General features: G+C 42.1%; 3 protein-coding genes across 6 annotated transcripts; 2 read left to right on the top strand and 1 right to left on the bottom strand.

Moving 5' to 3' along the window:
* Positions 1–416: 416 nt before the first annotated feature.
* pif1 (PIF1 5'-to-3' DNA helicase homolog (S. cerevisiae)) lies at positions 417–17,651 on the top strand. Of its 4 annotated transcripts, none has more exons than XM_036005363.1 (13): positions 417–542; positions 835–1,397; positions 2,408–2,531; positions 2,796–2,921; positions 3,310–3,463; positions 5,079–5,193; positions 7,695–7,801; positions 8,063–8,202; positions 8,946–9,052; positions 9,575–9,662; positions 11,033–11,178; positions 16,895–17,086; positions 17,336–17,651. In XM_036005363.1, exons 2-13 carry the CDS (start codon positions 846–848, stop codon positions 17,381–17,383), a joined length of 1,899 nt encoding a protein of 632 aa, XP_035861256.1. In that variant the 5' UTR covers positions 417–542; positions 835–845; the 3' UTR covers positions 17,384–17,651. The 4 variants fall into 4 exon arrangements, with proteins under 4 accessions (XP_035861256.1, XP_035861258.1, XP_035861257.1 ...); XM_036005365.1 differs by having other exon boundaries at positions 418–542; positions 838–1,397; XM_036005364.1 differs by having other exon boundaries at positions 429–542; positions 822–1,397.
* A 916-nt stretch (positions 17,652–18,567) lies between these two features.
* LOC116037352 (cytochrome b-c1 complex subunit 6, mitochondrial-like) lies at positions 18,568–20,644 on the bottom strand. The gene is made up of 4 exons (XM_031281227.2): positions 20,449–20,644; positions 20,146–20,202; positions 18,916–19,077; positions 18,568–18,750 (listed from the first exon to the last, which is right to left on the bottom strand). The coding sequence occupies exons 1-4, from the start codon at positions 20,494–20,496 to the stop codon at positions 18,718–18,720; spliced, it is 300 nt and encodes a 99-aa protein (XP_031137087.1). The 5' UTR covers positions 20,497–20,644; the 3' UTR covers positions 18,568–18,717.
* An 89-nt stretch (positions 20,645–20,733) lies between these two features.
* nsun4 (NOP2/Sun RNA methyltransferase 4) lies at positions 20,734–25,837 on the top strand. The gene is made up of 8 exons (XM_031281226.2): positions 20,734–20,875; positions 21,687–21,906; positions 22,614–22,779; positions 23,041–23,195; positions 23,284–23,444; positions 23,551–23,675; positions 24,424–24,556; positions 25,224–25,837. Exons 1-8 carry the CDS (start codon positions 20,780–20,782, stop codon positions 25,365–25,367), a joined length of 1,200 nt encoding a protein of 399 aa, XP_031137086.1. The 5' UTR covers positions 20,734–20,779; the 3' UTR covers positions 25,368–25,837.
* Positions 25,838–27,815: the final 1,978 nt, after the last annotated feature.

The raw sequence follows: 27,815 nt of genomic DNA, 5'->3' as shown, positions 1-27,815 counted from the left end.
AAAGAAATAACAGACATTACAAACAAGTACAAGAAGACATAAATTTACAGTTAGTCAGAGGTTTCAGGGGAAAAAAGCTCTACAGTTTCCACAATTTTGATACTTTTTTTGTTATCCAACGTTCTAAGTGACTTCAGTAGAGATTTAAATTATATGAGAAAAGGTACACAATTAGGAGATGAGTTAGAAAATTTCTGCTTGTGAATATAGAATTTTGCATACAGAATAACAAAATTAATCTATTTCTATCATAGACAGTATATAAGTATATACTAGTAGCCATGTGTATTTCACACAAATATGACGTCGCCAGTCATAATAACAGCGATTGGTCGGTGCAGCCAGCTGGGCGTCCCTTCTCTTTCTTTCATTGGGTGCTTTGTTAAACCCCCTCTCCCTGATTGGTCCGCAGCGTCGCTCAACTATTGGCTGAATTCACGCAGCGACAATTTGAAAATCGGTGCTCGCGTTCACGGAGTGGGGCAGCAGCTGCACGGAAAACGGAACAGAGCCAAAGATTCTAACTTGTTCTGAAAACAAAGGTAAGAGCTTAAGTAAAAGTTCCCCCGTGGCTACATTTTAAGTTGATTTCTATCACTCGGTTATGTTTAAATGCGATGAGGTAGCGAGATCACGAGGCTTGATGTTTGAGTTGATTGAATGGAGCACAGCAGCTGCGCTGACATTACATTGTTGCAGACTAGTGCAGGGTTTTAAAACCCCAAAACACGGTTCTGTTTCATTCACCATGGTGACATCTTTACCTGAAACTGCCTGAGCAAACTGTTCAGTAATAGCCTTTTACATGTGAACTCTCGTAGCTTATTTGGCCCAAAGTTGCTGCGATGTTATCCGGGGAGGACGGCGGCCAGCTGCAGTGCTGTGTGACGGTGGAGCAGCTCAACACCTCCGGCCAGGCCACCCGGAGGCAGATCATCCGTAAAGCCTCGGTCATCCTGGGCCGGAATGAGTTCCACGAGATTATCCTCCGCGTCCACGACGGGAAAGTGCCGCAAAATTACCATTTGAAAGAATTCAAACTTTTCACCAAGTTCGCCAGAGAAGGGAAGTGCACCGTCAAACTGCTCCCTGAAAACATCCAGGTGCTCATCTCCAATTGCCCCCCTGACCGGCTCAACCTCTTCCTCAAAACTCTGAGCATCAAACACCAGGCCCGGCTGAGCAGCAAGCCTCTGAGCGGCCGAGAGAAGCTCAAAGCCGGTCTGCCCCGCAGCTTCGAGGCCATCAGCCCCCTGCAGCAAAAGGACATCCAGAAGGTGAATGAGCTGAGGGCTAAAGTGGCCCCCACAGGGCTGGCAGAGCGCACCAATAAGATGACTGGAGCAGGAACAGGACAGCAGGTCAAAAGGTCCAGGAGTGACACTAACTTCAGCCCAGTGAGTTGAACACACACGCAAAACACTTCATTAAAGTGTCTATTCGTAGCAGACTACCAGTGGTGGAATATTAACTAAGTGCATTTACTCAAGTACTGTGCTTAAGTACAAATGTGAAGTACTTGTACTTTACTTGAGTCTTTTTCTTTTCATGCCACTTTGTACTTCTACTCGTTTGTAAAGTAACTAGTAAATTTTTGCGCACAAAACGCATGCACTTCATAAAATACCATGTTTTATTATAATTTAAACTACCTAACGGCCTACAAGTCCAGCTGAAATGATTAGACCATTAAACGCTGATTGTAGTCCATTTTCCTGATTATTCCTACAAATTTTTACTTAAGTAACATTTTCAATGCAGTACTTTTACTTGTAAAAGACTATTTTAACAGTGTGGTATTAGTACTTTTACTTAAGTAAAGCATCTGAATACTTCCACCACTGTCAAGTAGACGATACTGCACCAACATTTTCCCCTTCTGGATATCATCATCAACTTTATTGCCAGACTCAAGGTCCATTCAGAAGACACAGACATGACATACAACATACATTAAAAAGACAAAGATGAACATATACAGAGGAATAAAAACAAAAGAAACAACAATACTGCATTTCAATAAAAGACACTTATACCAGTGTTTCCATAGTGATGATTGGTATCATTTGTCAGCAGCATAACACTGCTGTTCTGGGAGACGTTCAGGGGACAAATTAATTTGTAGATCAGACGCCTCAATAATGCCTGGAAGGTGCTGACCCCTGCATTACAAAGCAGGTCACTTGCACTAGAGCACCTGGTTTTGTTGAGCAGTATCCTCATACAGTCATTATAAGCAACCTTAAGCTTCTGCATGCTTGTCTTTTTAAACTTAGTCCATAAGGGAGCAGTATACAAAGGAGTGCAATATGCTTTAAACAGGCTCATTTTGATCTGTGGATAGATTTTACACACTCTGTTATCTTTTCTGTTAAATGTGTCACTGGCTGTGTGTTGACTGTTTCAGGTGAAGGCCAACCCGAGCAAGAAGCCCATCCTGTCTCTGCCATCACGTAAGCTGAATAAAGAACAGGCGGCTGTCCTCAGTGCAGTGCTGAGTGGCAAGAACATCTTCTTCACTGGAAGTGCAGGTAAGTGTGTGACAATACATTTAAATTCCGTTGTCACATGTTTGTCATAACTAGATGTCTTTTTAAAAAAATGCATAACGGGCTTACTGAATGACATTGTCTTACTGATGATGCCTGTTAGTAACAAGTTTTAGGCATTTTGGCTTTAACATTTCCGCAAGAGAATCTGATGTAAATCTCCTTTCATGGCACATTTATGGTATTTTTCTTTTGGCGATTTAAAGAATTGTTTTTTGAGCTCTTTTTTGAATGTGTGTTTTTCAGGTACAGGAAAGTCCTTCCTACTGAAGAGAATCATGGGATCTCTTCCTCCAAAGAGCACGTTTGCCACAGCCAGCACAGGGGTGGCTGCATGCCACATTGGAGGAACAACATTACACAACTTTGCTGGTGAGTCGTCGTGTCTCTGGGGGGGGGGGCGAGCGAGCGATGAACTTGATTTAAAGACACAAATGTGTCTCTGGAAATTACACATTAGTGGTGAGAGATACACAGAGGTTAGTTCCCTGTCCCTTTTAATATAAAGACAAAAGGTCTTTGCATCTATTTCTTCTTCTGTGCTAGTAGAGCTGCAGCCTTTGACTCCATTACAATGTCTGTGTGAAGGCGCCTGTCGGATCATGAATCTTTAATATAATCGAGGAGGGGGTGTCGGATGTCTCTCCATGTTACCGGATGCTTCTAATTAAATCTCAATATACAGCAGAGAGTGTGAATTGAGTACTTTGCACTGGTGTTATTCATTTGTGTCCCCGTCTGACCACCTGTCTCTGTCCAGGCATCGGCTCCGGCTCGGCCCCGCTGGAGCAGTGCATCGAGCTGGCTCAGAGGCCCGGCGTGCTGCAGCACTGGACCAGCTGTCGACACCTCATCATCGACGAGATCTCCATGGTGGAGGCCCAGTTCTTTGACAAGCTCGAGGCGGTGGCAAGGTGAGACGTCGGTCTAAAAAAAAAAAAAAATCTCCTTATGATGCCACAGCAAATCTGTATAAATAGAAGTCTTTAGTAAAGCGGAGTGCATATTTTTCTGTTGGTACACCTTTCACATGTGTTCGCCCGCTGTGCGTCATTCAAGGCAGATGCTCGTTTGCTTCCTAAGTGGCTGCCGCAGCTGTCAAATTACATTTACATATTTGAGATTTACAGTAGTGTAGAATGTAGACATAACTCAGACTGCCCAAAACCATGAATTATGGTAATATTCTTAAAGGTCCTATGACATGCTGCTTTTTGGATGCTTTTATATAGGCCTTAGTGGTCCCCTAATACTGTATCTGAAGTCTCTTTTATATAGACCTCAGTGGTCCTCTAATACTGTATCTGAAGTCTCTTTCCCGAAATTCAGCCTTGGTGCAGAATTACAGCCACTAGAGCCAGTCCCACAATGAGCTTTCCTTAGGATGTGCCATTTCTGTGTCTGTAGCTTTAAATGCTATTGAGGAGGAGAGAGAGGGAGGCAAGGTGGAGGGTGGGGGTGTGGCCTTGACCAACTGCCATGCTTCGCTTGTTTTCAAGCCATGATGCCTTTTTCTTTATCATGGGTGGGCCAAATTCTCTGGGCGGGCAAAGCAGAGAAAGGGGAGGTAACCTTCCTTCTTATGACGTCATAAAGAGGAGATTCCAGATCGGCCCATCTGAGCTTTCATTTTCTCAAAGTCAGAGCAGGATACCCAGGGCTCGGTTTACACCTATCACCATTTCTAGCCACTGGGGGACCATAGGCAGGCTGGGGGAACTCACATTAATGTTAAACAACCTCATAAAGTGAAATTTTCATGCCATGGGACCTTTTTAAGTAAAGCTTTCCTGAAAGTATTTGATATCATGTTCAGGATACTGTGCTATAATGGCTCCGATTACCCCCCCACCCACCCACAGTGCTCTGTGATACATTTGACTGACTGAGTCATCCTTGACAACTTTACACAAATTGTACAAATGAACGACTTTTTCAAAGCTTTTTCAGGCAGGCAGCATTTATAATTCATAAAACTGAAATTTTTGTTTTGAAAGGTTCATAAAAGATTTGCGAGTTTGAACTGCGTACCAAAGTAAAATGGCTGACTTAAAATGATTAAATGTCTGTAATAACCCAAGTCATACTCCTAATGTTTGCAGTGTTGCAAAACTGTTTTTTTTCCCCTAACACACCTTGGGGACACTTTTAGATTTTACACACTCCTTTCAGAGACTTATATCTCCCCTCTCCTCAATACCCGTTCACATTATGGTATTCCTCAGAGTTTTGCTGACGGTGTTTGAGTAGCAGACTTCCAGCATGAAGGATTTTCGAATTTGCCTTTTGTGAGTTTCCATGGTTCCAGTTACATTAGATCATTCCCTGGGTTTTATTAAACCTCAGCAGCGCTCTGATGTCAGCTATACTGCGTGACACATTGCAGGTTTGATATGAGATTAAAATATATATATATATATATATAATGAAGGCCGTCATATTATCTATCACAACAATCCTGCATCCATCTAGAAGATGGAATCCCTGTTGATCTTCAGTGACACTCGTCCTCTCGCTGCACTCTTGTAGGTCGGTGCGGAGGTCTACGGTGCCGTTTGGGGGCATCCAGCTGATCGTGTGTGGCGACTTCCTCCAGCTGCCTCCCGTTTCTAAGGGAAAGGAAAGAGCCAGCTTCTGCTTCCAGGTCAGACCACCGTGGGTCTTACAACGTCCCTATTAGTTTGTCATTGATTTAGGAACACTGTGGTCAGTGAGCTGATCAGGTCATTTACACCGAAATACCAGAACATTTGAACAACTATATAGTTGCATCCTAGTCTGGCTATCACCAGACCAAGCTCAATCTATTAAGATTGAGCTGCAGGGCCAAATCAAATTGCCGGCAGATCGGGCTGGGTTTACCCTGTCTAGTTGTATCCCACTTCATTTAATTGCCTCCCCAGCTCCTCCACTTGCTTTCCTTCCTCGCGTCTTAAGTCTGATTTATGGTTGTGCGGAGGCTCCATGCAGAGCTTAGCCTACATAAGGGGATTGAAGTTTATTCTTGTGCGTTGTTCTCTTTTAGAGAATAGCAGTGCCGGCATGTGTGTGTGGTAGAGAGTGACGGTGATTAGCTTCGGAGTGAGTAGCGACTCTAGGGTCATAGTGAGAGAAACAAAGTGTCTCCCCTGTGCTTTCTGACCACGGTGGGAAATCTGTAGCAGGAAAAGTTAACCCTCTCCTTGATTTCATGTTTTATGGAGAAACGCACTAGAGCCAGACTGATATATCGGTGGGGCGATATTATCGGCCGATATTCTGCATTTTCCAAACTATCGGTATTGGCATTTACAATGGCCGATAAATGAATATTTAAAAAATAAAATAAAAACGGACTAAACACCCTTCAACCATGTTATGAGTGTTGGCGTTGCATAGATTGTCCACCAGAGGGCGCTCTACAACGTCCCTGTTGTAAGGAAGACAGAAGGGGGAGAGAGAAAGGAAAATCAAAAGGGTTGGCAAGCAGGGGATGCATTTTTTATCCTTTGACAGAATCGGTCATTTATATCAAGAACGTAATCCTTTATTTATATTGTTTATAAAAGATTATCAGTGTACTTTCTTGCCATTTACGCTCGCCAAGAAAATGCATTGGACGCTGCAAATCGCGAGCCGCGGCGCGTCCTGTCTCAGCAGGGTGGAGGAAAAAAACCTGCTGGCGCCTCCCCGGGACTTCGGGGCGCTTTTGCCCCTAAAAAAACAGACTTGAACCCGGCGAGAACACCAACACCGATTCGCTGAGTAAACGCACTCCGCTAAAGACGATGTGATGCACTCACACAATCGATCACAGAGTATCTATAGTTTCCTCTTGGCCCGAGATTAACAATATTGCAAACAAACTGAAAATAGTAGGCGACATCACTATTGTTTGCTTTGTAGCTAACGTTACTATACAGGTAACTTAGCTACAGTGCAAACGTTAGTTAGTTCAGTAGCCAACTAACGTTAATGTTAAAATGTGCACAGTCACCACCCCTTAGCTAGCGGTGCCACAGCCAGCTAACCAACCATTAGGAAAAACGAAATTATCAACTCAGCTAGTAATCTACGTTATACAATAGTTTTTTTTACTCACCATTTCAATGCTTGGGAGAGGGTCCCAAATAGTTGGAGTGGATCCTTTCATCAATAGTAGTTTTGATACGACTCCAGCATCATAGAGCCCCTGATTCAGTACGAACTGCGGTGAGAAATGTGCAGTACGTAGCCGAAAAAGCCTGACTTGGCACAGGTTGAGGCAAGTCTCCAAAAATAAAATCCAACCACTTGTCAGCGACATCTTTTTCTTTTTGGAAGGCAGTGCAGTGATGTATTTGATACTCTGCACCCCGGAATGATGCGTTTCTCATGGCCGGTTTTCCGGGACGACTTGACTCCCGACGTGACTCCCGCTTCTTCTCAGCGGCACGAAGCGAACGTTGGAAAAGGGGGCGGGGCTAGGTCGATTTTTGGAACACGACACCCATTGGTTACCCGGTTTCTACGTAGCAAATGCATCAAATTCTAACTGGCCCTTTTAGCTGGGAGGCAGTCTAGTTTTGTGGGGGGTGGAGACGTGAGCAATTTCACATTTTCACAGCTTTTACTTTACACCCCCGAGCCTATATGACACACAGAATCTCATAAAAACCCATTTTCACCATATGGGACCTTGTTTAAGTTTCATATCTTAAGTTTGTATTTTTATACATTTTTATTTATCAGAACTTTAATATATTTTGATGTTCCTCTGTTTTTGTTGTGACAATACACAAAAAAAAAAAGTTTATTTTTAAACCGCTTTATCATATCATTTTAGTGAGGGACTCATAAATAACTACAAATAACTAATGTTAGGGAAATCGGTTTATGTTTTGTTACGCGTTTCTGGATTTAAAAAAATCGGTCGGGCTCTATTTCACACCACCCCAAACCAACCGGAACCAAACGCTCCAGGGTTAGTTTTAAACGGACCAAACTGCTCAGGTGCGAAAGCAACCTTATTCTATGCTGTTGCCATGAGTCAGCAATCAGCATCTGTCCTACAGACTAACTGCTTACTTCCTGAAGAGGATGCATGGATATTTAAAAAAAAAAAAAAAAAAAAAAAGAAGAGAGAAAACAAACCAACAAAAAACCAATCCTTTTCCCCTCCTGCAGGCCAGGAGTTGGCGTAAGGTCATCCAGGTGAACATGGAGCTAATGGAGGTGCGGAGGCAAACGGACCAGTCCTTCATCTCCCTCCTGCAGTCAGTGCGGGTGGGCAGGTAAAGTCAAGGGCACTGTCCTTTTTTTTTTTTTTTTTTTCCCCCCCCAAGCAATTTATTGCCAAAATGTTTTTTTTTTTTTTATACAGTTAATGTGGGCTCAGTGCACACACATTCGTATCTAATGTCCGGTGTAATGTGCTGTCTATTTAAGTGCATCACATGCATGCAATTAGAGCTGTGGCAGGTCATTTTGTATTCTACAGAACATTTGTGCTGTGCTGCAAAAATTGTCTTTCTGTCTTAATGAACCCCACCCAGGGTGACGGAGGAAGTCACCGCGACGCTGATGGGAAGCGCCTACCATCACATCGAGAGGGATGGCATCCTAGCGACCAGGCTGTGCACGCACAAGGACGACGTGGAGCTCACCAACGAGAAGAAACTCCAGCAGCTGCCTGGTCCGAAGTGTTCATTAGATTTTAGTTTTTCCAGCTTGAAACGGGCGTTACTTGGGCTGGCTTGGGTGGAGGCGAAAATGACGAAGGAGATGGCTCGAGTCATGTTCGGGGAACTTGTTGAAACCGGTTTCCTCCAGATATTTTCAGTCTCAGCCAGACGCCACTTATTTTCTGTTGTAACACGTTCCATTACACTTTTGTTATTATTTTGAAAGCCTGTAGCTGTGAGTGTGCTCGACCTACTGTGGCAGCAGTTGTGGTTTTATTTTGTTTATTTTTTACCATTTTCTTGTTTATGGTTTCATACTTTAAGGGCTGCTCGACTATGGACAAAATATACTCATAATCACAATTATTCTGGTCAACATTGAAATGCTGATAATCTAACACGATTACTCTGACTTTTGGAAAGATGTGGCATTTATTGAACTTCAAAAAACAGTTAAACAAAACAGTGAAAACTTTGAATTTAATACTTTTTCTTCTTGACCTTTTTTTTTTTTTAATTCCCTTTTAAAATAAATACTATAAATATATTCAAATATTGGCTGAGTAGAGTTATTGTTTTTGTGATAGGAGCTGAAATCATGATCCAAATTTGATTAGTTGCACAGCCCTACATACTTTTATATCTTTAGGTTCTTTACGTGACTTGTTTGCCCATGTCCCATCATATTTTGTATGTAGAACTCTCTTTTATTTTTATTATCATCATATGTAATGACTGTCTCCTGGTCCCTTAGGGTCAGTGCGTGCGTTTGAGGCTCTGGACAGCGACCCAGCCCTGGTGAAGGCCATCGACGCTCACAGCCCCGTCGGCAAACTGATCCAACTCAAAGTGGGGGCTCAGGTGAGCCTGTGTGTGTAGCGTGTGCTCTTTATGCTCCACACCCTCTGCAATTTGGCGTGCAATATAGGGCTGGGCAATATATCGATATTATATTGATATCGTGATATGAGACTAGATATCGCTTTAGATTTTGGAAATCGTAATATCGTAAATGGCTTAAGTGTTGTCTTTTCCTGGTTTTAAAGGCTGCATTACAGTAAAGTGATGTACTTTTCTGTGTTACCAGACTGTTCTGGCTCTTCTATTATTTTTACCTTTACCCACTTAGTCATTGTATCTACATTACTGAAGATTATTCATCTAAAATCTAAGTGTGAAGATATTTTGTATTCTGCACCAATTGTCAACCCTTGAATCTCGCCGCAATATCGACATCAAGGTATTAGGACAAGAATGTTGCCGTATGTTATTGTCTCCATATCGCTCAGCTCTAGTGCAACATTGTCCTTGTGTTGAGAATACAGCGCTCAGTTTTGAGTCGAGGCGACGCTCTGTGATGTAATGCTGCTTGTTCTTTTTAAGGTCATGCTGACAAAGAACCAGGATGTCTCTCGAGGTCTGGTGAACGGAGCGCGGGGGGTTGTCGTGGCTTTTGAGTCTGGAAAAAATGGTACGGGATTTTATTTATTCCCCTTGAAACACATTGCAGAAATATTTTCTCCGAAAAGCCAGAATTTGATTATCTTCTGTATTGAGTTGTAATTATACCCTTGGTGGCAATTGTAGACTTTAAGGAATAGTCACTGGAGGATATTTAACAGAAGAACTTAAAGGGATAGTTTGGATACTTTCGAATTATGTACTTTTCCATAGTCAGTGTATTAGCTACAGTAAATGGCGCTCGGCCCACCCCCAGTTTGGAGAAGCAGGCAGGAGTACCGACACGGAAGCTAAGCAGTGTCCTGCTGTGGAAGAGGGCAGCAGCTAAACATGCACCTAAAAATGGCCCAGTTTAAAATCTGTTTAAAGTGTAAGCTACAGTATATTAAGAATATTTTCACCGCTTTACCTTGCCATCGATAGTCCTTCCCTACAGGGAACTGAAGCCCTTCTATCCATCTCTGCTCCGTTCAAAGCCACCAGACTCCCTTGACAAAAAAACATTTGACCTCACAGAACACGGGAGTTGCTGGTCTACCGCTGCCTCGTTCGGTTAGTTTGTGTTATTGTGTGACTTTGGTGAATCCAAAACTAAGCCCTTTAAAAACACCAAAGTCGCACAATAACTCAAACTAACCGATCAAGGCAACAGTAGACGAGCAACTCCCGTGTTCTGTGAGGTTAAATTAGCATTTTTGTCAAAGGAGTCTGGTGACGTTGAAGAGAGCCAAGAGGGCTATTTGTTGGCAAGGTAGAGCGGTGAACATATTCTAAATATTGTGTACACATAAACCCACATTGACTATGTAGGCCTCTTATTTTAGTGGCTGAAATACGTCTTGCAGCTGCTGCTGCGGTCCACAGCAGTCCATTAGCTTAGCCTCCGTGTCGGTACGCCTGCCTGCTTCTCCAAACTGAGGGCGTGCTGACCGCCATCTACTGTAGATGAGTACCTCCATATAACCCCACTTAAAAGATTATCCCAACTAGAAAGCATAAGGTCCTTCATGTTGTATCAGCAGGTCAGGCAGAAGTGCAATGAAAATACCACATTGTGTTTTTTTAGATTAAAAGATATCTTTTATTTCCACATCTTTTATTTCTTCTGTGATATATTCTAAAGTTGAGGCAGGACTATATAAGCATTATCCTTCTGCCTGCTCCTTCTCTAACTCATCCTTTTTTTGCTCTTTGTTGGAATCAGATTGATTTCAGTTATCTTTTTTTGTTTTTTGTTATCAGCTAGAAAGAGAGATAGAATTTTTTTTATATTTTTTTAATTATATATTTTATAACCGTATGTTGATTGTTCGAGATAAAAAAAATAGTCATATTTCAGATTCTCATCCATCCATGTGCTGACTCTGCCTGCTTCCTCAGGACTCCCACATGTGCGTTTCCTGTGTGGTGTCACAGAGGTGCTGAAGCCTGAGCGCTGGGTGTTTAAGTCCGGCGGGGGGGTCCACCTGAGTCGACAGCAGTTGCCACTCAAACTGGCCTGGGCCATCTCCATCCACAAGAGCCAGGTCGGTACGCGCTCAGCCACAGCCACAACGCACACAGACATACTGAGGCCAATGCTCACCAAATCCCTACCATGGCATTACTTTCTCTTTGAGGAAGATACTGATTCTGTTGCCATGGGACCCGAGTCTTTTGTGCGTTTCTTTTGAATGCATGACTCACTTGATGGATGGCAATTCAAACTCAATTAGCCTAACGGTTTTTCTTTTGTATTGAATTTGTTGTTATTGCTAGAGCGCTTAGAACTAGCTCAAGGTATGATTGCAGTGTGTGAACCGGCCTTGAAGCTCGGTCATTGTCCAGGTTATGGCGTGTCATCGAAGGTCGACAATCCATTCAACAGGTGATGGATGTTGAAAAGCGATCTCAGAAATATAGACTTTGTTCAGATAGAAAGAAAAAAGCTCTTGTATAACGTCCTTACGAAAGGTATAAAAGGAAACCTTTCTATGAGTTCAGTACTAGTAGTTTATTATCAGTAGCGTAGTAGTAGAGTAGTGGAGAACATTTAAAAACTTGCAGTGCTAGGTAACTCTTCATCTTTTAGCCTTTGTCATGAAACTGACAATGGCTAGAAATGATCACCACACACATTTGTTTTTGTATAGACATTCATGATGCACAGAGGATACATCCTACATTTGTCTTCAAACCTTTTTCTCTAGCGCCCCCCCAGCAGCCCAGAGTTTTCACGTGTCCAGTGAAATATCCCAACATCTACCGGATAGATTGGCACAAAATGTAGTGCTGACACTATTGGTCGTGATGGCCAAATTAAGCATTTTCTTTTTCTGGTGCTCTCTGGTCAACAAAGGGTTGAAAGCACACGGACTAGCCATTCCTTGAGCCTTTTAGACCAAGAGCGCCATTTAGTGAGATAAAAAAAAAAAAAGGTTCCCGAGCTTAATGAAACTTTATTTGGCCATCACTAGTTAATGGTTCCCAGATGATGAATCTCACTGAGTTTGAGTCCCTGACTATTCCAGCAGGAGTTTGACCCTTTTTTTTTTTTTTTTAAGATTTTTGAGTGAAATGTGTTAACAACTAGGGCGGCACGGTGGTGCAGTGGTTGGCACGGTCTCCTCACAGGCCGCCTGTGGTCCTTCTGTGTGGAGTTTGCATGTTCTCCCCGTGTCAGCCTCCGTCTCCCTCCCACGGTCCAAAGACAGGCAGGTTAGTTTAATTGGTAGTCTATATCCACTATAATCCACATCCTGGATAGCTCTGTTGCCGCCTGAAATTCTGCCGGATGTCACTTTCCTTGTGTTGTAATTTTTAAGCTCTGGTGGATTTCTGAGGACTACGGTTAACTGCTCCTCAGATCTCTGCAGGGTAAATCCAGACAGCTAGCTAGACTATCTGTCCAATCTGAGTTTTCTCTCGCACGACTGAAACAACTTTTGAACGTACACGTTCCACCAAAACAAGTTCCTTCCCGAGGCTGTTTTGCAGCGGCACCGTGGCTCTTAGCACCGCCCATAATGATTGTTTCATTGTTTTGTTTTTTTTATTGAGAAAGGCACAAGATTAGCAACATTAAACATCACATATTTGGCCCTTTTTTCTTTGTGATTGTGCAATTGCCAATAAACCAGAGCACGTTTTTCTCCCATCCTGGAATGCTGAGTGCCACAGCGCTGTGGAGGAAGCTGTGTGAGACTAGTTAATTGGTGACTCAGTTACCTGTAGGTTGGAATGGGAGCATCAGTGGTTGTCTCTCAGCCCCTTGGTTGACTGGAGACGGGGTGTACCCTGGCTCTCGCACAATTTCACAATTTCAGCTGGGATCTGTCTTTCCCCATAAAGGATGAGCACTTCGAGGTAATGGATGGACGCTTCAACAACTATTAGTTGGACTGCCCTGACATTTAGTGCAGACTTACAGAATCAAGCATAATAACTTTTGTCATCAGCCCTGTCATCAAACTTTTTATCTAGCGCCATCATCGGGCAACGTTTTTTTAAAATGTCTTTTTGTACCTGCAAAACTGACATTTCTGTCCGCTTCAGCTGTACTTTCTTTAGTGCTAATTGGCAAATGTTAGCATGCTAATGCCACATTCACATCATATGTGATGGATGGTAAAGATCCCCATGTTCATGACTTGAGTGTTCACGTCATCGCCATGGTCGTGTGAGGGCTGAAATACTGCGCGTTGACATCACACGGGTTTTACCGTTTGGTAAACACTAGTACTACATAGTAGTGACAAAATAAAGTCCACTCAAAGCAGACCGCATGCATACACATCATCGACTGTAGCTACAAATAGTCCCTTTTTTGAGTGGGCTCTTGACGCATACTCGCAATGCAGTGCACAAAGGAAATGGAGGAGTTGATCACAGCTGGAAAGAGAAATTGTGGGTGGTGGTGAAATGGTTTAAAAAAAAAAAAAAACAACCTTGGACTAACAAAAGTATTAAATCTGATAAATGTCTCTTTGTGAAGTTTGATTCAGAATACTGTATTGATCCCCTCAGGGAAATTGTTAATTAAAAGCTCATAGTCAGAAATAAGAGTAAGGAAAAAAAGAGGGCCAATGAGTATATAAAGTAACACAGCTAAAAGTGCAAGAAATAAAAACTTATGTAAAAGCAAAGTAAGATGAGGTTAAAAAATGATGTTGCTATACAATGGATTGTACAAATGCTATTAGAGTACAGTGTAAACATGATGGGCTGTAGCTTTCCAACATTGCAGTTTGTTTGACATCTGACATCATACGTTGTATCATTTCCTCTCACTAGTATGTTGGGTGATTTGTTTTTGTTTTTTTTCTGTATACTAATTGCTAAAATGGTATACTATGCCAAGTAGGTATGTAGTGTATACAGTAGTCTATACACTGTATAGAACTGGTATGCTTTAGTTTTGTTTCAACTAGGGCTGCACGATATGAGGAAAATGTCAAATTGCGACTATTTTGACTGATGTTGCGATAGGATTCACGATATTGGAGGGAATGATACATTTTTTGGCTCATCATTCTCCTTTTCATTGAAACACAATGTACTATAGTCATATAGTGTGATTTTTGCAAGAATATGTACCAAACAAAGATGTTTTCCTATAGTCTGTAGGATGGGATTTGTAGGCCCAGGACATCTCTGCAGCACCACAATACTTTATTCAGAATGGTTAGACACATATTTTGCCTTTAAGAAATATTTTTAGACATTGATAGTTCAAACAGCTCAGGGGAGGAACAAACGTATAAAGGTTTGTACTGCAGCCTTCTTAACCATTTCTCTTGGTGCTCTGTGGGCTCTCTCGTTATACACTCTCCATTTAAAAATGACCTAAGCAAATGTTTTCTGCCAACAAGGTTTTTTTGTCACCGCTCTTTGACCGTGGACGTGACGTAGAGGAGAATGTGTCTGAGACTGGGGATAATGTAGAGGAGGATGCTGGCAGAAAGAAGCGAGCTTGTGACCGGGAGGTCGTCGGTTCAATCCCCAGACCGACCGAATAAAATCTGGGTGGGGAAAGTGAAAGAGCAGTGTTTGTCTCTCCCTCACTACCACCACTGAGGTGCCCTTGAGCAAGGCCCTTAACCTCCAACCACTCCAGTGGAGCTGCTCAGTGGCCAGCAGATCAGACTGTGGTTGTACTGGGCAGCTTCCAGGTATGAATGGGTAACTGTGTGAATGTGACAGGTTGTCGTTGCAAATGAGAATTTGTTCTCAATCGACTTACCTGGATAAATACAGGTTTAAAAATTAAAAAAATAAATAAATAAATAAATGAGGCGCCGTGCTCTGATGAGAATACGACTGTTGGGGTTGACCCTCCTGTTGTCTCCCTACCACCTGCTTTTCTGTACTCTCTGCCTCCAAGAGTGGACACGTTACCTTCCAAAAATGGAAAGCTGTTATAGTCCCCTCTGCCCACATTGAAGTGTATGGGGACAGTTGGAAAGACTTGGATGTGATGCACTTTAACATGAGAGTCAAAGTCAAAAGGTGAAGAAACGGCAAGCCTTTGGAATAGGGCTGAAACTAACGATTATCACGCTGACCCACAAGTCTACTAGACATTCAGTTTACTGTCACAGCGGAGTGAAGAAACTAGAAAATATTCACATTCAAGAAGCTGGAATCCAACTTTTTACTTTTTTATAAATAAAGTGACTCAAACCGATTATCAAAATAGTTTGCGATTGATTTAATAGTTGACAGCTAATCGATTAATCTTTGCAGCGCTACTTTTAAATGCTGCCACTGGAAGTGCATTGTGTTCAGCCACCATGTTTCTGAAGACATTCCCTGTTTTCTCCCGTGTCATACACTTTATATTATTATTTTAGCAATACCGGATATATAAGTGGGTGCAGCGATTACCCTCTCTTTACAGTTGCATTTCGTTGGGACTGTCCCTTCAGGCAGTACACACCAAACAAACAGACAAATACGGTATCAAAATATGGGCAGCATGCACAGTCCAGCTATGCCAAAGAGCATGCAGGTGTACACTGGGAAAGCATCTACAGGGAATCAGGGCGTGAGGGCGATACTAGACATGGCAGAAGGAATAAATGTTCCATAGAATAACTAGTAATCCATTTTTTTTTCCCCCCCCCAATTGGATGCTGTGTGTGAGGAACTGCTGAAAAGGAAGCTAACAACATTGGGGACAGTAGAGAAAACTAGCCGAAGCTTCCATATGAAGCCATTAAAAATCACCAAAATAGGGTTATGTTTTATCAAGTATTTAGGTAATCAACAAAGATGCGTAAAGTACCTGACACATAAAATTGGGTGATTTTTTTTTATTTTATTTTTTTTTTTATTATAAATTACATTTTCCTGAGGTTGAAAATGCTGGAGTCAAATTGTCCCCAGAAAATTTGGGGAAATGGTTCATCTGTTCAGTATGCACACTATTTATACCACTACTTAGCACTGTGATGGATGGAAGGACAGACAGTCACTCACTGTGCCATATAGCAATGAAATAACAGTGGCACAATTATGTTATGAGCAGTTGAGCATGAAATTAGAGATGCTGTATTTCTTTTATTAAACTTGGCTCACTCCTCACCCCTCCCCCCCCCCAAACCTGTCATCGGTCTGTGAGCTTTCTAGTGACGGCAAAAAAATAATGGTATCAGAAGTTCCTACTCAGTTTCCAAATGACGCAGCAGCCAAAGAGAGAAACTCGTGTTAGGTGAGTGAGCCCTGGCACAACAATGCTATTTCATGTGGGAAATTGCTACAGCGTGGTCAGACACCCTGAACACCTACCCAGTATTACTGCTGCCCACAAATGAGCTGTAACTGTGTAATCGTCAATCCCCACCAGGCTCCGCAGCAAACTCATATCCTCACCTCACACTCTGAAATTGGTTGGAGTGGAAAAAAGGGTCCCTCTGGGTAATTGAGTTCATTGGTCACGACCAACGTGTCACCGATGTTTGATCTACAGCAGAGGGGCTAAAGCATGGGGGGAAATGACGGAAATCCCACACCTGCGTATCCCTTCAAATAGAAAATGATTGGAAATGAAAGCAATACAATCCCTGAGAATCCGTGTTTGGGTGGAGATGTTGCCCATGTTTAAATCTTATTTTTTGGACACATTTTATTTCAAATACTGGAATATCTATCAAATCAATCAATGCTTATTTTTTTAACTACAAAATGCCAATACATTCTGGGTTGTAAAATAGTTTTTTTTTTTTTTTCTGACCTGTAACCGATGTTGCGTTTTTGTCTTAGGGAATGACACTTGACTGTGTGGAGATCTCTCTGGCGCGCGTGTTTGAGAGCGGCCAGGCCTACGTGGCGTTGTCTCGGGCTCGGAGCCTGCAGGGTCTGAGGGTCATGGACTTTGACCCCCGCGTGGTCAGGGCAGATCCAGATGTTCTCGTCTTCTACAAGAAACTGAGGAAGGAGAGGCTGCTCATGCAGGTGCGTGTAGACCTCGTCCTCGTGTCATTGCCATTGCCTGTAGACGGCGTTGACTGATAACTCAGCTTTTCATTAAATAAAATACAATTCCAGTAGGATCACAGTAATGACAAGTAGAAACCCAATTGAGGCATAACACCATATTATATTTAGTAGCAGTCATATTACAATTGGAGTGCTGCACAAGATCTCTCTTTTAAAATACATTTTCACACACTGTCTCTTTCCTGTCTCCACTGCCCTCTGCAGGCCTCCATGGATGACTTTCTCGGCAACAGCAACAAAGAAAACTCTTGAAGGTGAATTCATCTACATCCTCTGTGACATTATGCACCGTGTGCATGAGTTAGCATCCTGTTTTATTTCTCTTGGGACAATTTGCTTTTCTTAAATGAATGCAACCAGACAACCTCACAGTTTCTCTTTTAACCAGCAGCACTTACTGCCACCTTCTGGTCATGTTTGTTTTTTTTTTTTTTTTTTAAGAGCTTATTTTTATGCTTTATTTTTAATTTATTATCATGATTGTTGGTATGTATTCCAATAAAGTTCTAGTTAACCTATATCTCTGCATGGAGCACTGTTTTTGTCATAGAGCCTTCTTAGTGCCCTGCCATTAGGACTTAGTCATAAGGTAATTGGTGTTTGTGTGTTTTTTTTTTTTGGTTTTTTTTTGTATCAAATGGGTCTAATTCTGCAAATATCTTTCCATTATACACTACTGGTCAAAAGTGTGGGGTCACTTAGAAATGTCAATTCCACTCCATTACAGACAGAATACCAGCTGAGATCAGTTGCGTTGTTTTTTTAACCAGTTTTCAGATTACATTATGTGCTTACATAATTGCAAAAAGGGTTCTCGACTGTTGTAGAAAGAAGTGGTGATCTTTAATGCAATGTCTACATTGACCATTATCAGCAGCCATTCATCCAATGTTCCAAAGGCACATTCTGTTTACTAATCTGATATCATTTTAAAAGGCTAACTGAGAAAACATTGGAGAACCCTTTTGCAATTATGTAAGCACATAATGTAATCTGAGAACTGCTGCCCTGGTTAAAAACACAATGCAACTGATCTCAGCTGGTATTCTGTCTGTAATGGAAATTTCTAAGTGACCCCAAACATTTGACCGGTAGTGTACATCAAACCCACGAGACAACTTTCAGAGCTTAATACATGCTTGTACTGAGTATACAGTCAGACAATCCCAATCAATTGCAACGCAGAAGAATCCAATGAATTGGCACTACTGAAAATCTTTATTTTCCAGTTAGTGATGAGACCATGACCAAACCTGAGGTAAACTGCATTGCCAGAGCAGCATGTTTGCTCTTGCTTATGAACTGACCAGTGAGAATTGATAGTTCAATTCCCTTCGCTGCACATCCTTTAACTATGATTCACTTATTACCTATCCAAGCAGTGACTCATATTCTACATACTGCTCCTGACCCAGTCAACACAAGTATGCACAGTATACAGGAAAAGTGGCATGTATTTAGTCAAGGAACCCAATACACTTAATTTACATTAATACACAGAAGAACAGAATAGTCCTGATTATTTTACAGTTTTTAGCAGTTAAATAGAGTCTACAGCTGCAAGTGGAGGGAGCTGAGCAGGCAGGTTATTTCACATGGTGGAACAGCTTGTGCGCCACCTATGAAGACAAAGGAGAACACAATTAGCATCTTCACTGGAAGACAAAGGCACAGAAAATGAGCTTTCAAAAATCAAGTCACAGAGTCTGGTTTTCCATATGCCATTTGGGCACTGAAAGGGAAAAGGGATCATATTTTCTCCACTTTCTCATACACACACTCACACAATGGTCCCGTGCATGCAGGAAGTCGAAGAGTTCTTCTGTGCATTCTTCAACAGTGTTGGATCGGGAGCCGACTCGGGCTTCACATGTCTCCAGCAGCTCCTTGGTGTGCACACAGTGTTCAGTCTGCTCACACTTGGCTCGTATTGTTTCTAGAGGGTCCTGAGGAGGGACAAAAAGCAAATGTGCTATATTATGGAAAATAGGGCATCATGAAGACTTTTTTTTTTACAATAAATTAATCATCAAATCGACTAATCACATAACTGGTAATATACACGTATGTGTTAAACGCTGCAGCTGCTGCCAGCAACATTGCACCATCATAATTCCTTGTCTCCACCTTTGATATCGAAGCCTGATTCTTCAGATTTACACTAAACGTTGAACCATTGAAAACAGTGCTCAAACTGATATTGACGCATGGTAGTATTGATGGATTACTTTACTACTAACTTACTTATGCATTACTTTACATATTGCTGGGTAGCCTGTGCATTTCCCATGACGACCAATAAAGTCCTAAGGCTATGCATCATAATTTGTTGATTATATTAATCTGCAAAGTAACTAGAAACTGAAGCTTTCAAATGAATGTAGTGGTGTAAAAAGTACAATGTTAATTGTAGAGAAGTATTCATGAAAAATTGCAGACTTTGTACTGTCTCATAATTGTATCCAAACCGAATTATCACTTTTCGTCACTTTTTGTCTCCCTGTTTATGTACTATAGCAATGCTGTGTGTCAATATGGTCATGCTAATAAAGCCTCTTTGAACTTAATTGAATTGACATTTTAACTTTTTAAATTCAGGGGCTAACATAACTCTCATTGGTTAAATTCGCCAAGGTATACATCGTTTTTGTCAAAAAATCTTTTATGTAGGCTACTCTATGTGGCTAGATATGCTGGACAGCTGCAAACATAAATGTTACATCTCTGAGGGAGGACATTGTTTTACAGATAACGACCATTATCAACGGCTTGTTTATCTATTTCTGCATTGACAACATACCCATTTTTCCTTCACTCGGTTTCTTCTTGGCGTTAAACACCTTTCATCACCTTGGCCTTTTTTTTTTTTTTTTTCCTGTTTTTTTGTGTGTCCTTTAGCTTATTTTATGTATAATGTATAATACTTTCACATTGTTGTAGTTTTCCGAGAAAGCTTTGAGTTTGTCTTCATACACAAACAATATATTGGTCAGATTTATGAAGAACAAACTTACCACCATGTCTTGCTCTTCTTCCTCCTCCTCTTCCTCTTCCTCCTCAGCATTTTCCTCCTGGTCAATGACAACAATAGAATTGAATTACTTTGGTCTAAAAAAATTATAACTTTTTAAAAAGCAACATGGGTTGTATTAAAACTTCTGCTCAAACCAACACCAGCGGACACTCAAGTCACAGTACATTGCACCGCTAAACTGACCAGCAGAGTCGGGCTACTACGCTGAGTTGGGTAACGTTAACATGGCCAAACACACGTTCAAAAGGCGACTAAAAAGACACATATTGGTATTTTTCAGTACCTCCTCTTCGGGGTCGTCGTACGTGATCATCTTCCTCTCGTGAACCATGATTACGGCTCTGAGAATTGCCCAAAAACCCGCACAGAGGACAAAAGTCCAAGTTCCTCAGCAGCACTGCTTTTCGAGGACTTGAGGTCGTTCACGCGCAGGAAACGACGAGAAGGATCACAGGATAACGTTTCCTATTGGTTAAAAGTGATGACTGAAGTTGCTCTGGTCCAATCATTGACTTAGATTTGGTGTGCAAGTTCCGCCCATACAAATAATGCGTGCGGAACTTTTGTTTTTTTTTTGCTGTCGGAGAAGACGGACCGAAAAACTGTTGCACTGCATGATGGCGCTGCTCTTGGATTCCAGACTTCTAATAAGAAAAGTTAAAGATTTAAGGTGTTTAACGCCAAGAAGAAACCGAGTGAAGGAAAAATGGGTATGTTGTCAATGCAGAAATAGATAAACAAGCCGTTGATAATGGTCGTTATCTGTAAAACAATGTCCTCCCTCAGAGATGTAACATATATTTATGTTTGCAGCTCTCCAGCATATCTAGTAGTAGCCTACATAAAAGATATTTTTTGACAAAAACGATGTATACCTTGGCGAATTTAACCAATGAGAGTTATGTTAGCCCCTGAATTTAAAAAGTTAAAATAATGTCAATTCAATTAAGTTCAAAGAGGCTTTATTAGCATGACCATATTGACACACAGTATTGCTATAGTACATAAACAGGGAGACATTTAACATGTTTACATACAGTTGTACAGTAGGATGCAGACAATAGAGCATTAGGTTAACATTAGTGCAAAAGCAACAATCATGACATCAAAATTTAACAGTAAGAACAAAACTAATGGATATCAGCAACATGAAATCAAGAATATTACGTGTGTGTGTGTGTGTGTGTGTGTGTGTGTGTGTGTGTGTGTGTGTGTGTGTGTGTGTGTGTGTGTGTGTGTGTGTGTGTGTGTGGTGGTGGTGGTATCACTCTAAATGTATAGTAATTAATGGAATTGTCTAGAAAGACATACATTAACTTAATGATGATTCTGTTGTTCTCTCATAGTGTAATACAATGTATATCCTTTAATTAGATTTCCATTGAAGAATATACAAGTGTAGACTAAGAGGGTCTTCCAGTTACCCATGTCCTTTTAAAATCTCACATAGCAACAAAAGAGAACATCAAAGGAAGTTAACATTTGAAATGTGTGTGTTTTGACCTCCTTGCTTTCTGACAGGCTGTCACACGTACCAAGCACCCTCCCACCAGTCTGGCCCTGCAGCACTTTGATGCCACCTACAGCGTCCAGCTGGGCCAGCTGTGGCCATCAGTCCGGGCCGCCTTGTTGTCAGAGAGGAAATACGGAGCCCTGCTCAATCATTTCTCCCATGATGCTGTTCTGGCAGACCTCGAAGCCCAGGGATGCAGGGACTTCCTCAGTGACACAGCTACAGAAAGTAGGTGTGCATTTCCCAAGGCTTACTCTACTTTCCAATTCCGATTCTTCCTTTCGATTCCGGTTCTTATCTATTCTCGATTCCGATTCTTTCAGCGGTGGAGTTGAAGCGGATCACATGCTTATTTCACAGATAAGAGGAACATTTTATTTAGATTCAAGGGTTTTTTACAGTTTTCTTATTTTATTTTTTTTTTTTGGGCATTTTCAACCTTTATTTTGATAGGACAGCATAAGATATAGAAGAAGAAGGGGAGAGAGAGGGGGAAGACATGCAGCAAAGGGCCGCAGGTCGGAGTCGAACCTGGGCCCGCTGTGTCGAGGAGTAAACTTCTATATATGGGCGCCCGCTCTACCAACTGAGCTATCCGGGCGCCCAGGTTTTTTTACAGTTTTACTGGGCTTTTCCAATATAAAATAAAGCCATACTTTTAGAGTGCCACTTACTGTGCTCCACGGCTGAAACACAAGAAATGCCTGGAAGTATGGTGGCCGCTATGGAAACTAAAACTTGCGCATGTTAAATTTGGATTAGAAACCAAATTTTTCCAAAAGATTTCAAATTCATTTTCGAAACAATTCCAAGTTGGAACCGGTCCTACTTCTCTGAAAGCCTTAATTTTGAACTCACCATTTTTTTCACGTCATTAAAAAGCACAATCTCTCTCCTCCATACGATCAAATCTGCATTCTTCATCGTTTCTGCAGCTCAGCCATGCTCGGAGCAAAAACCAGAGGTTGCAACCGAGGAGGAATCTGTTTCTATGAAGAAATGTGACAGCGATAGTCAGCAGCTAGCTCCTCTACAGCTCAGTCCTAACATCAAGTGTCTAGTGTTTCCAAGAGGGGATATCACAAGATTCAAGCCTGCTAGGTGAGCCTATATGTTAAAGTGTTTCCTCTCTGTTGATTTTGTTGTTATTCAGACAGACTTGCCCCCACTGCTAAAAAAAATCCTAAAGGAAACACTGTGTTACTTATCGGACAATAATTTGAGTCGAAGTGGTTGAACATTTAGACTCGAGGACCATTTTCTCTTCCAAATGAACCAAGAATGTGGCCATTATTAACAGAATTGTTGGAGTTTATACTCAAAGTGCAGTCTGATTCCACCTTGTCCTTTTGTCCTCTAAAGACCGGACATGTATGGCTTGTTGGGTTACTATCTGATGGACGCGGCGTCTGTGTTGCCGTGTCTCGCGCTGGATGTCCAAGAAGGACACAATGTGCTCGACCTGTGTGCCGCTCCCGGAGGCAAGACCCTGGCTTTACTTCAGAGCCAGGCTATAGGTAAGAGGACTGCGCTCATCTCTTTCTTTTCCTCACTTAGTGCTGTCGTTCAGTTGCAGTTAACCCCGCCAATCGTCCTGCGTTAAAGGTTTTTTGTGCGTAAATGACGCCTCGGTGTCTCGGATGCTGCGACTGAGAAAAGTCCTCCACAGCTACGTTCCTAAGCCTCTTTTGACGGACGAGAAGCTACGCATCACCTCTTTTGATGGCACCAAGTGGGGGGAAATCGAAAGGAACACGTTCGACAGAGTAAGCCGTTGTCATGTAATCATGTTTCCAAGCTCCTGCATTAATTGCATGTTTATCCAAAGACCACCACTTTGTCAACCTCCCCTTTTTTCTTTTCTTTCTTCAGGTCCTTGTTGACGTCCCCTGCAGCACAGACAGACATTCACTCATGGAGGACGACAACAATATATTCAGTAAGAGCAGGACCGGTGAGAGACGGAAGCTGCCAGAGCTGCAGCTGGAGCTGCTGCTGTAAGTTTTGGTGAAAATATAAAGACAATGTCATTACATTCTACATGGTTCCATTTTTTTCACATCAACATGCAGTAAGGCTGCTAGTAGTCTGGGCCAACGACAGAGTACTTCCAGAATAATTGGTGATGTGTGTTGCCGTTGTCTAACCCCGAAACAACAACAAACTTCGAGTTAGCAAGCTACACGCTGAAAATGTCAAGTTTTGAAGAAAATTTGTATCTTGCAACAAGGCAGGCCTGCTTGGTTTTTCGGGGAATGATTGTAAAGATTTACAAAGGAAAACTTTTACGACATTTTCTCTCCGACTGGGAAGTTTTGGGACCGGTTGGTGGGATTGTTGTGGACGAAGTACACAGCGATACACTGGTAAGAGTAAATGAGGTTTAACCATGTATCAGCTAATTTAAATAGCTCACATTACTGTACTGTGTGACCAGTTAACTTCATTTAATATTGTATGTGGCGTTTTCTTCTGCGGGGTGCAAATGTTCCACCAAAACAAGTTCCTTCCTGAGACTATTTTGCAGAGCCACCGTCGCTGCCCACGGAGCTTAGCGACGATTGTGATTGGTTTAAAGAAACCCAGAGTGTTTTTTTTTTTTTACTCCTATACCAGAATGTATGTGTGGTGTAGCCAGACCTTACTCCACAGCACTGTGGAGATACTGTAGGTCTGGCAATGCAAAACCAGGCGGCAAGTGATTATTTTTATATGAAGTAAACAAAGCCTCTCTCCATCCTGCAGGGCGGGAATCGAAGCAGCTTGTCCAGGTGGGGAGATCCTTTACTCCACCTGCACACTCTCTCAAATCCAGAACCTGGGTGTAGTGGAACAGGCCGTCTACTTGGCTCGAGAGAACCACGGCATCCAGCTTCAGGTCAGTCAAACACACACACACACACACACACACACACACACACACACACACAACACACAGTCAACAATAAAACTGTATACTAGAGATTCAATGGGCCTTTCCCAATTCCCAAATTTGTACCTCCTCGACCCTCTGGCTTGTGACGCGCCATGTTAAAGGATGTCCCAATTCCCAAAATGCACATCAAAGAGTGAGGATCGAGGAGGCTCCCCGGAGGAGCTATAATCGAGGATACACGTTAAATTAAAACTGAATATAGAAGTTGTCATGAACATGTTGCTCATGTGACAGATCATAAAATACAACGTATGACTAGCATGGAACAGCTGATGTAGCTCTGCCGCACGTCATATTTAATTGAAGTCCCTTTTAAAATTACGAGACAAAGATGTCTCATGTTTGTTAAATCTCCTGTGGGTGGGACTAAGACGCAAGGAAAGGAACTGAGGAGAGGAATCGGGGATGCACAAACTGTGAATTGGGAAAGGGCTAATGATACAACTCAACAATAGTGGAAGATAAGCTATCATTAGGGTTCTTAGCGTTCTAACCTCTGGATTGTCTGGATTTCCTGATTATGAACACAGGAGCCAAATCACAACAAATAATTTGACCTATTTTGTTTTGCTTTTTTTTTTCTCTTTGTCCTGATCATATCTACATTCAGGTTGTTGATCTGCGACCCCTCACACACATGTTTAGGAAAACCTTTCACTTTGCGCCCGACCTCCCCCTGGGTGAGATGGTCATCCCACACTTAGCCGCTAACTTTGGCCCCATCTACATGTGCAAGCTACGACGGCTCACATAGACTGCGGACTGATGCTGAAGCTTGTGGACATTTAAATGACTGTGTTGCAGCTTTCATGGACTAATGAGCGAGGAGAGGAGAACTTTCAGTCGCGGTGGTGGAGTGCTGAATCACTGGACTACCGTTGGTTAAACGGGACAGAAAACACAAAGAATCCAGTTAAAGGACATGGACCATGACGTTATTGGGGACATATCACCACCGCAGACTCCCACCCCCCCATCCTCCCAACCCGCCTCCTCAAAAAAATATCAAACTCCAGCTGTTTCCTTTATGCTTTTTCTTGAAATACTGTAGAGCAGGGATCTTCAACAGGGGGTCTGGGACCCCATTCTGGGTCCTCCGAGTCAATGCAGGGTTTTTTTTTTCAAAAATGAACATCAGTAAACACAAATCCTACATATTATTAGCAAATATAAATCCCCACTGCTTACTGGCCTATAGGTAAGGTATTCACTAAGCCCATCCACAGATACAGTTACTCCTAAGGATTCACTGTGCCACATGTATGTTTAACATTAAAACATGATTTATAAAATCATGGCAACAATTATTAGTATTAGTATTAAGGCTTTAGACAGCCCACATGTTATTGTAGGCCCAGTTTAATATGCAACATTGTATACATAATATGCAGTAGGGGGTCCCTGCTCCGTCTCTCTTTCAGTTAAGGGGTCCTTGGCTTGAAAAAATGTTGAAGACCCCTGCTGTAGAGTAACCGAGTAAACAGCCTCTAATAAAACCAAACGACATATGTTGTTTCCATTTCAGCTCAGTGTGAGAGTCTTTACTGTGTTTTGCTGTCAGTTACGGTCGCGCTGTCTTCTCTCCTCGCCTTTTGATCGGTCTTTTGACGCTGCAGCGAAATGCCGTCCATCTCAGCTGAGAACAGAGAAATGTCTGGCTAAATCCTTCCCCTCCCTTGAGCACTTAAGCCTAGAAATAATTCATAAAAATCCCCCATATATATTTAACGGACTGTCAAAGCGTGTGCAAAAGCGGAAGTGACGAACAACTTAAGTTTTTTTTATATCCATAATCTCTTGAATATAATAGGATAGAAGAAAGACAGTGATGATAACTTAACAATGATTAATGTGTTCAAATCATCAAATGTCACATCACTTGGCATATGCACTCCTGTAACTTTCACCAGCAAAAAAATTAAAGAAAATCAAAAAGCGAGTGTCACATCACTGCGATATTGCGGTGACTAACCCTAACCCTAACCCATCGTCACACAGCCCTATGGACAGCAGTGAACTGCAGGACTTTTAGACCCAACCTACAGGAGTGCCATATTTAATTTAGGGCATTCTTGGTCCAACATTTCTTTTGGACTAAACCAGCTTTGCAATGTGTCTTTTTGCATGTAATTTTATTTTGGCCCTGTAGGTGGCAACAGTAGCTAAAGATCAAAGGTATCCTGTATATTCTGTGCCCACTAGAGGACACTAAGGATATGTCTGCAAAGGTTCTAAGTTGACAGGAGCTCCAGTACTGTATGTATATGACTTTAGAGATCACATTACTGAAACACACATTTCCATCAGAATTACCTGCTCTCTTTAACTCTCCAATGAAAATGGGTTTGACTTGTTCTATGGTTATTCATCAGGTTTGATGGCTTTGCCTAATAACGCGGTATGTGGCTATGTGGAAGGAGGGCATAATGAACAGGCAGGTAATGACTTATTTGACCATTTGGCATTCTCACATCTGAATCTGTGCAACTTTCATTATTATATCTGGATCGACTCTGTTTTGCATTGACATCAGCCAGCGGTGAAATGGTTCCCCCCCCTATCACTGCCTAATGTGAGCGGAGAGGTGCCTCTTTTTCCATCACACCGCCGATGACCCTTTATGTTGTCCTGTCCAGGCAATGTAGCGTGAAAAAGGTGTGTGTGTGTCTAACGAGTCCACCATCCACATCCCACCGTCATTAAGCTGCTCTAAGTGTAGGAGCCGACTCCCATCCCCACGCAGGGATGGACGGCAGCCATGCGGCTCCCAGATGAACATTAAAGAGGCAGCAGAGAGCTAAAATGGGACGTCTCGCCCTGTTTTTGCCCCTCCGCCTTTTTTATTCCACAGATGAGTGCAGATAATTTTCTGTGGGATTGTGAGTGATTACTGTATTACTGCGGTAAAAGGGGGATGTATCTGGGAATGCAGAGGGAATTAATGACACATAAAAACTATTTTTGTATTGACTGCTTTCGTCTCCAGGGCCTCGGATGCCTCCTCGCACATCTTGTGATTACCTAAACGTATTGTAAATATGTGTTTCCTATGGGCTCTTCCATAAATTTACATGTTTTAACACTCAGGAGACGGCAGACTGTTAGAGATGAGTTACTCTCTCTTCTGCCTGTCTATAGACTCGACCGGCTGTCTGCCTTTATTATTGAATTAGCCAATGAAGCGCTGTGCATTTGTGTCCCT

The sequence above is a fragment of the Sander lucioperca genome, chromosome 9 (genome assembly GCF_008315115.2).
Source record: "Sander lucioperca isolate FBNREF2018 chromosome 9, SLUC_FBN_1.2, whole genome shotgun sequence".
Classification (NCBI taxonomy): Eukaryota; Metazoa; Chordata; class Actinopteri; order Perciformes; family Percidae; genus Sander; species Sander lucioperca.
The sequence above is the reverse complement of the archived record's forward strand: the minus strand, read 5'-3'. Positions and strand labels throughout refer to the sequence as shown.

What these genes read in the sequence shown, in the direction of transcription:
- pif1 (XM_036005363.1), top strand. Translation starts at nt 846, where the DNA reads ATGTTATCCGGGGAGGACGGCGGCCAGCTGCAGTGCTGTGTGACGGTG. An exon ending in GAGCCAGCTTCTGCTTCCAG is followed by an intron (nt 5,194 to 7,694) that starts GTCAGACCACCG and finishes CCCCTCCTGCAG; the next exon opens with GCCAGGAGTTGGCGTAAGGT. An exon ending in AACTCAAAGTGGGGGCTCAG is followed by an intron (nt 9,053 to 9,574) that starts GTGAGCCTGTGT and finishes GTTCTTTTTAAG; the next exon opens with GTCATGCTGACAAAGAACCA.
- LOC116037352 (XM_031281227.2), bottom strand. Translation starts at nt 20,496, where the DNA reads ATGGTTCACGAGAGGAAGATGATCACGTACGACGACCCCGAAGAGGAG. An exon ending in ACGACGACCCCGAAGAGGAG is followed by an intron (nt 20,203 to 20,448) that starts GTACTGAAAAAT and finishes GTCATTGACCAG; the next exon opens with GAGGAAAATGCTGAGGAGGA. An exon ending in AAGAAGAGCAAGACATGGTG is followed by an intron (nt 19,078 to 20,145) that starts GTAAGTTTGTTC and finishes GTCCCTCCTCAG; the next exon opens with GACCCTCTAGAAACAATACG.
- nsun4 (XM_031281226.2), top strand. Translation starts at nt 20,780, where the DNA reads ATGATGGCGCTGCTCTTGGATTCCAGACTTCTAATAAGAAAAGTTAAA. An exon ending in ACCGAGTGAAGGAAAAATGG is followed by an intron (nt 20,876 to 21,686) that starts GTATGTTGTCAA and finishes GCTTTCTGACAG; the next exon opens with GCTGTCACACGTACCAAGCA. An exon ending in ACCACGGCATCCAGCTTCAG is followed by an intron (nt 24,557 to 25,223) that starts GTCAGTCAAACA and finishes ATCTACATTCAG; the next exon opens with GTTGTTGATCTGCGACCCCT.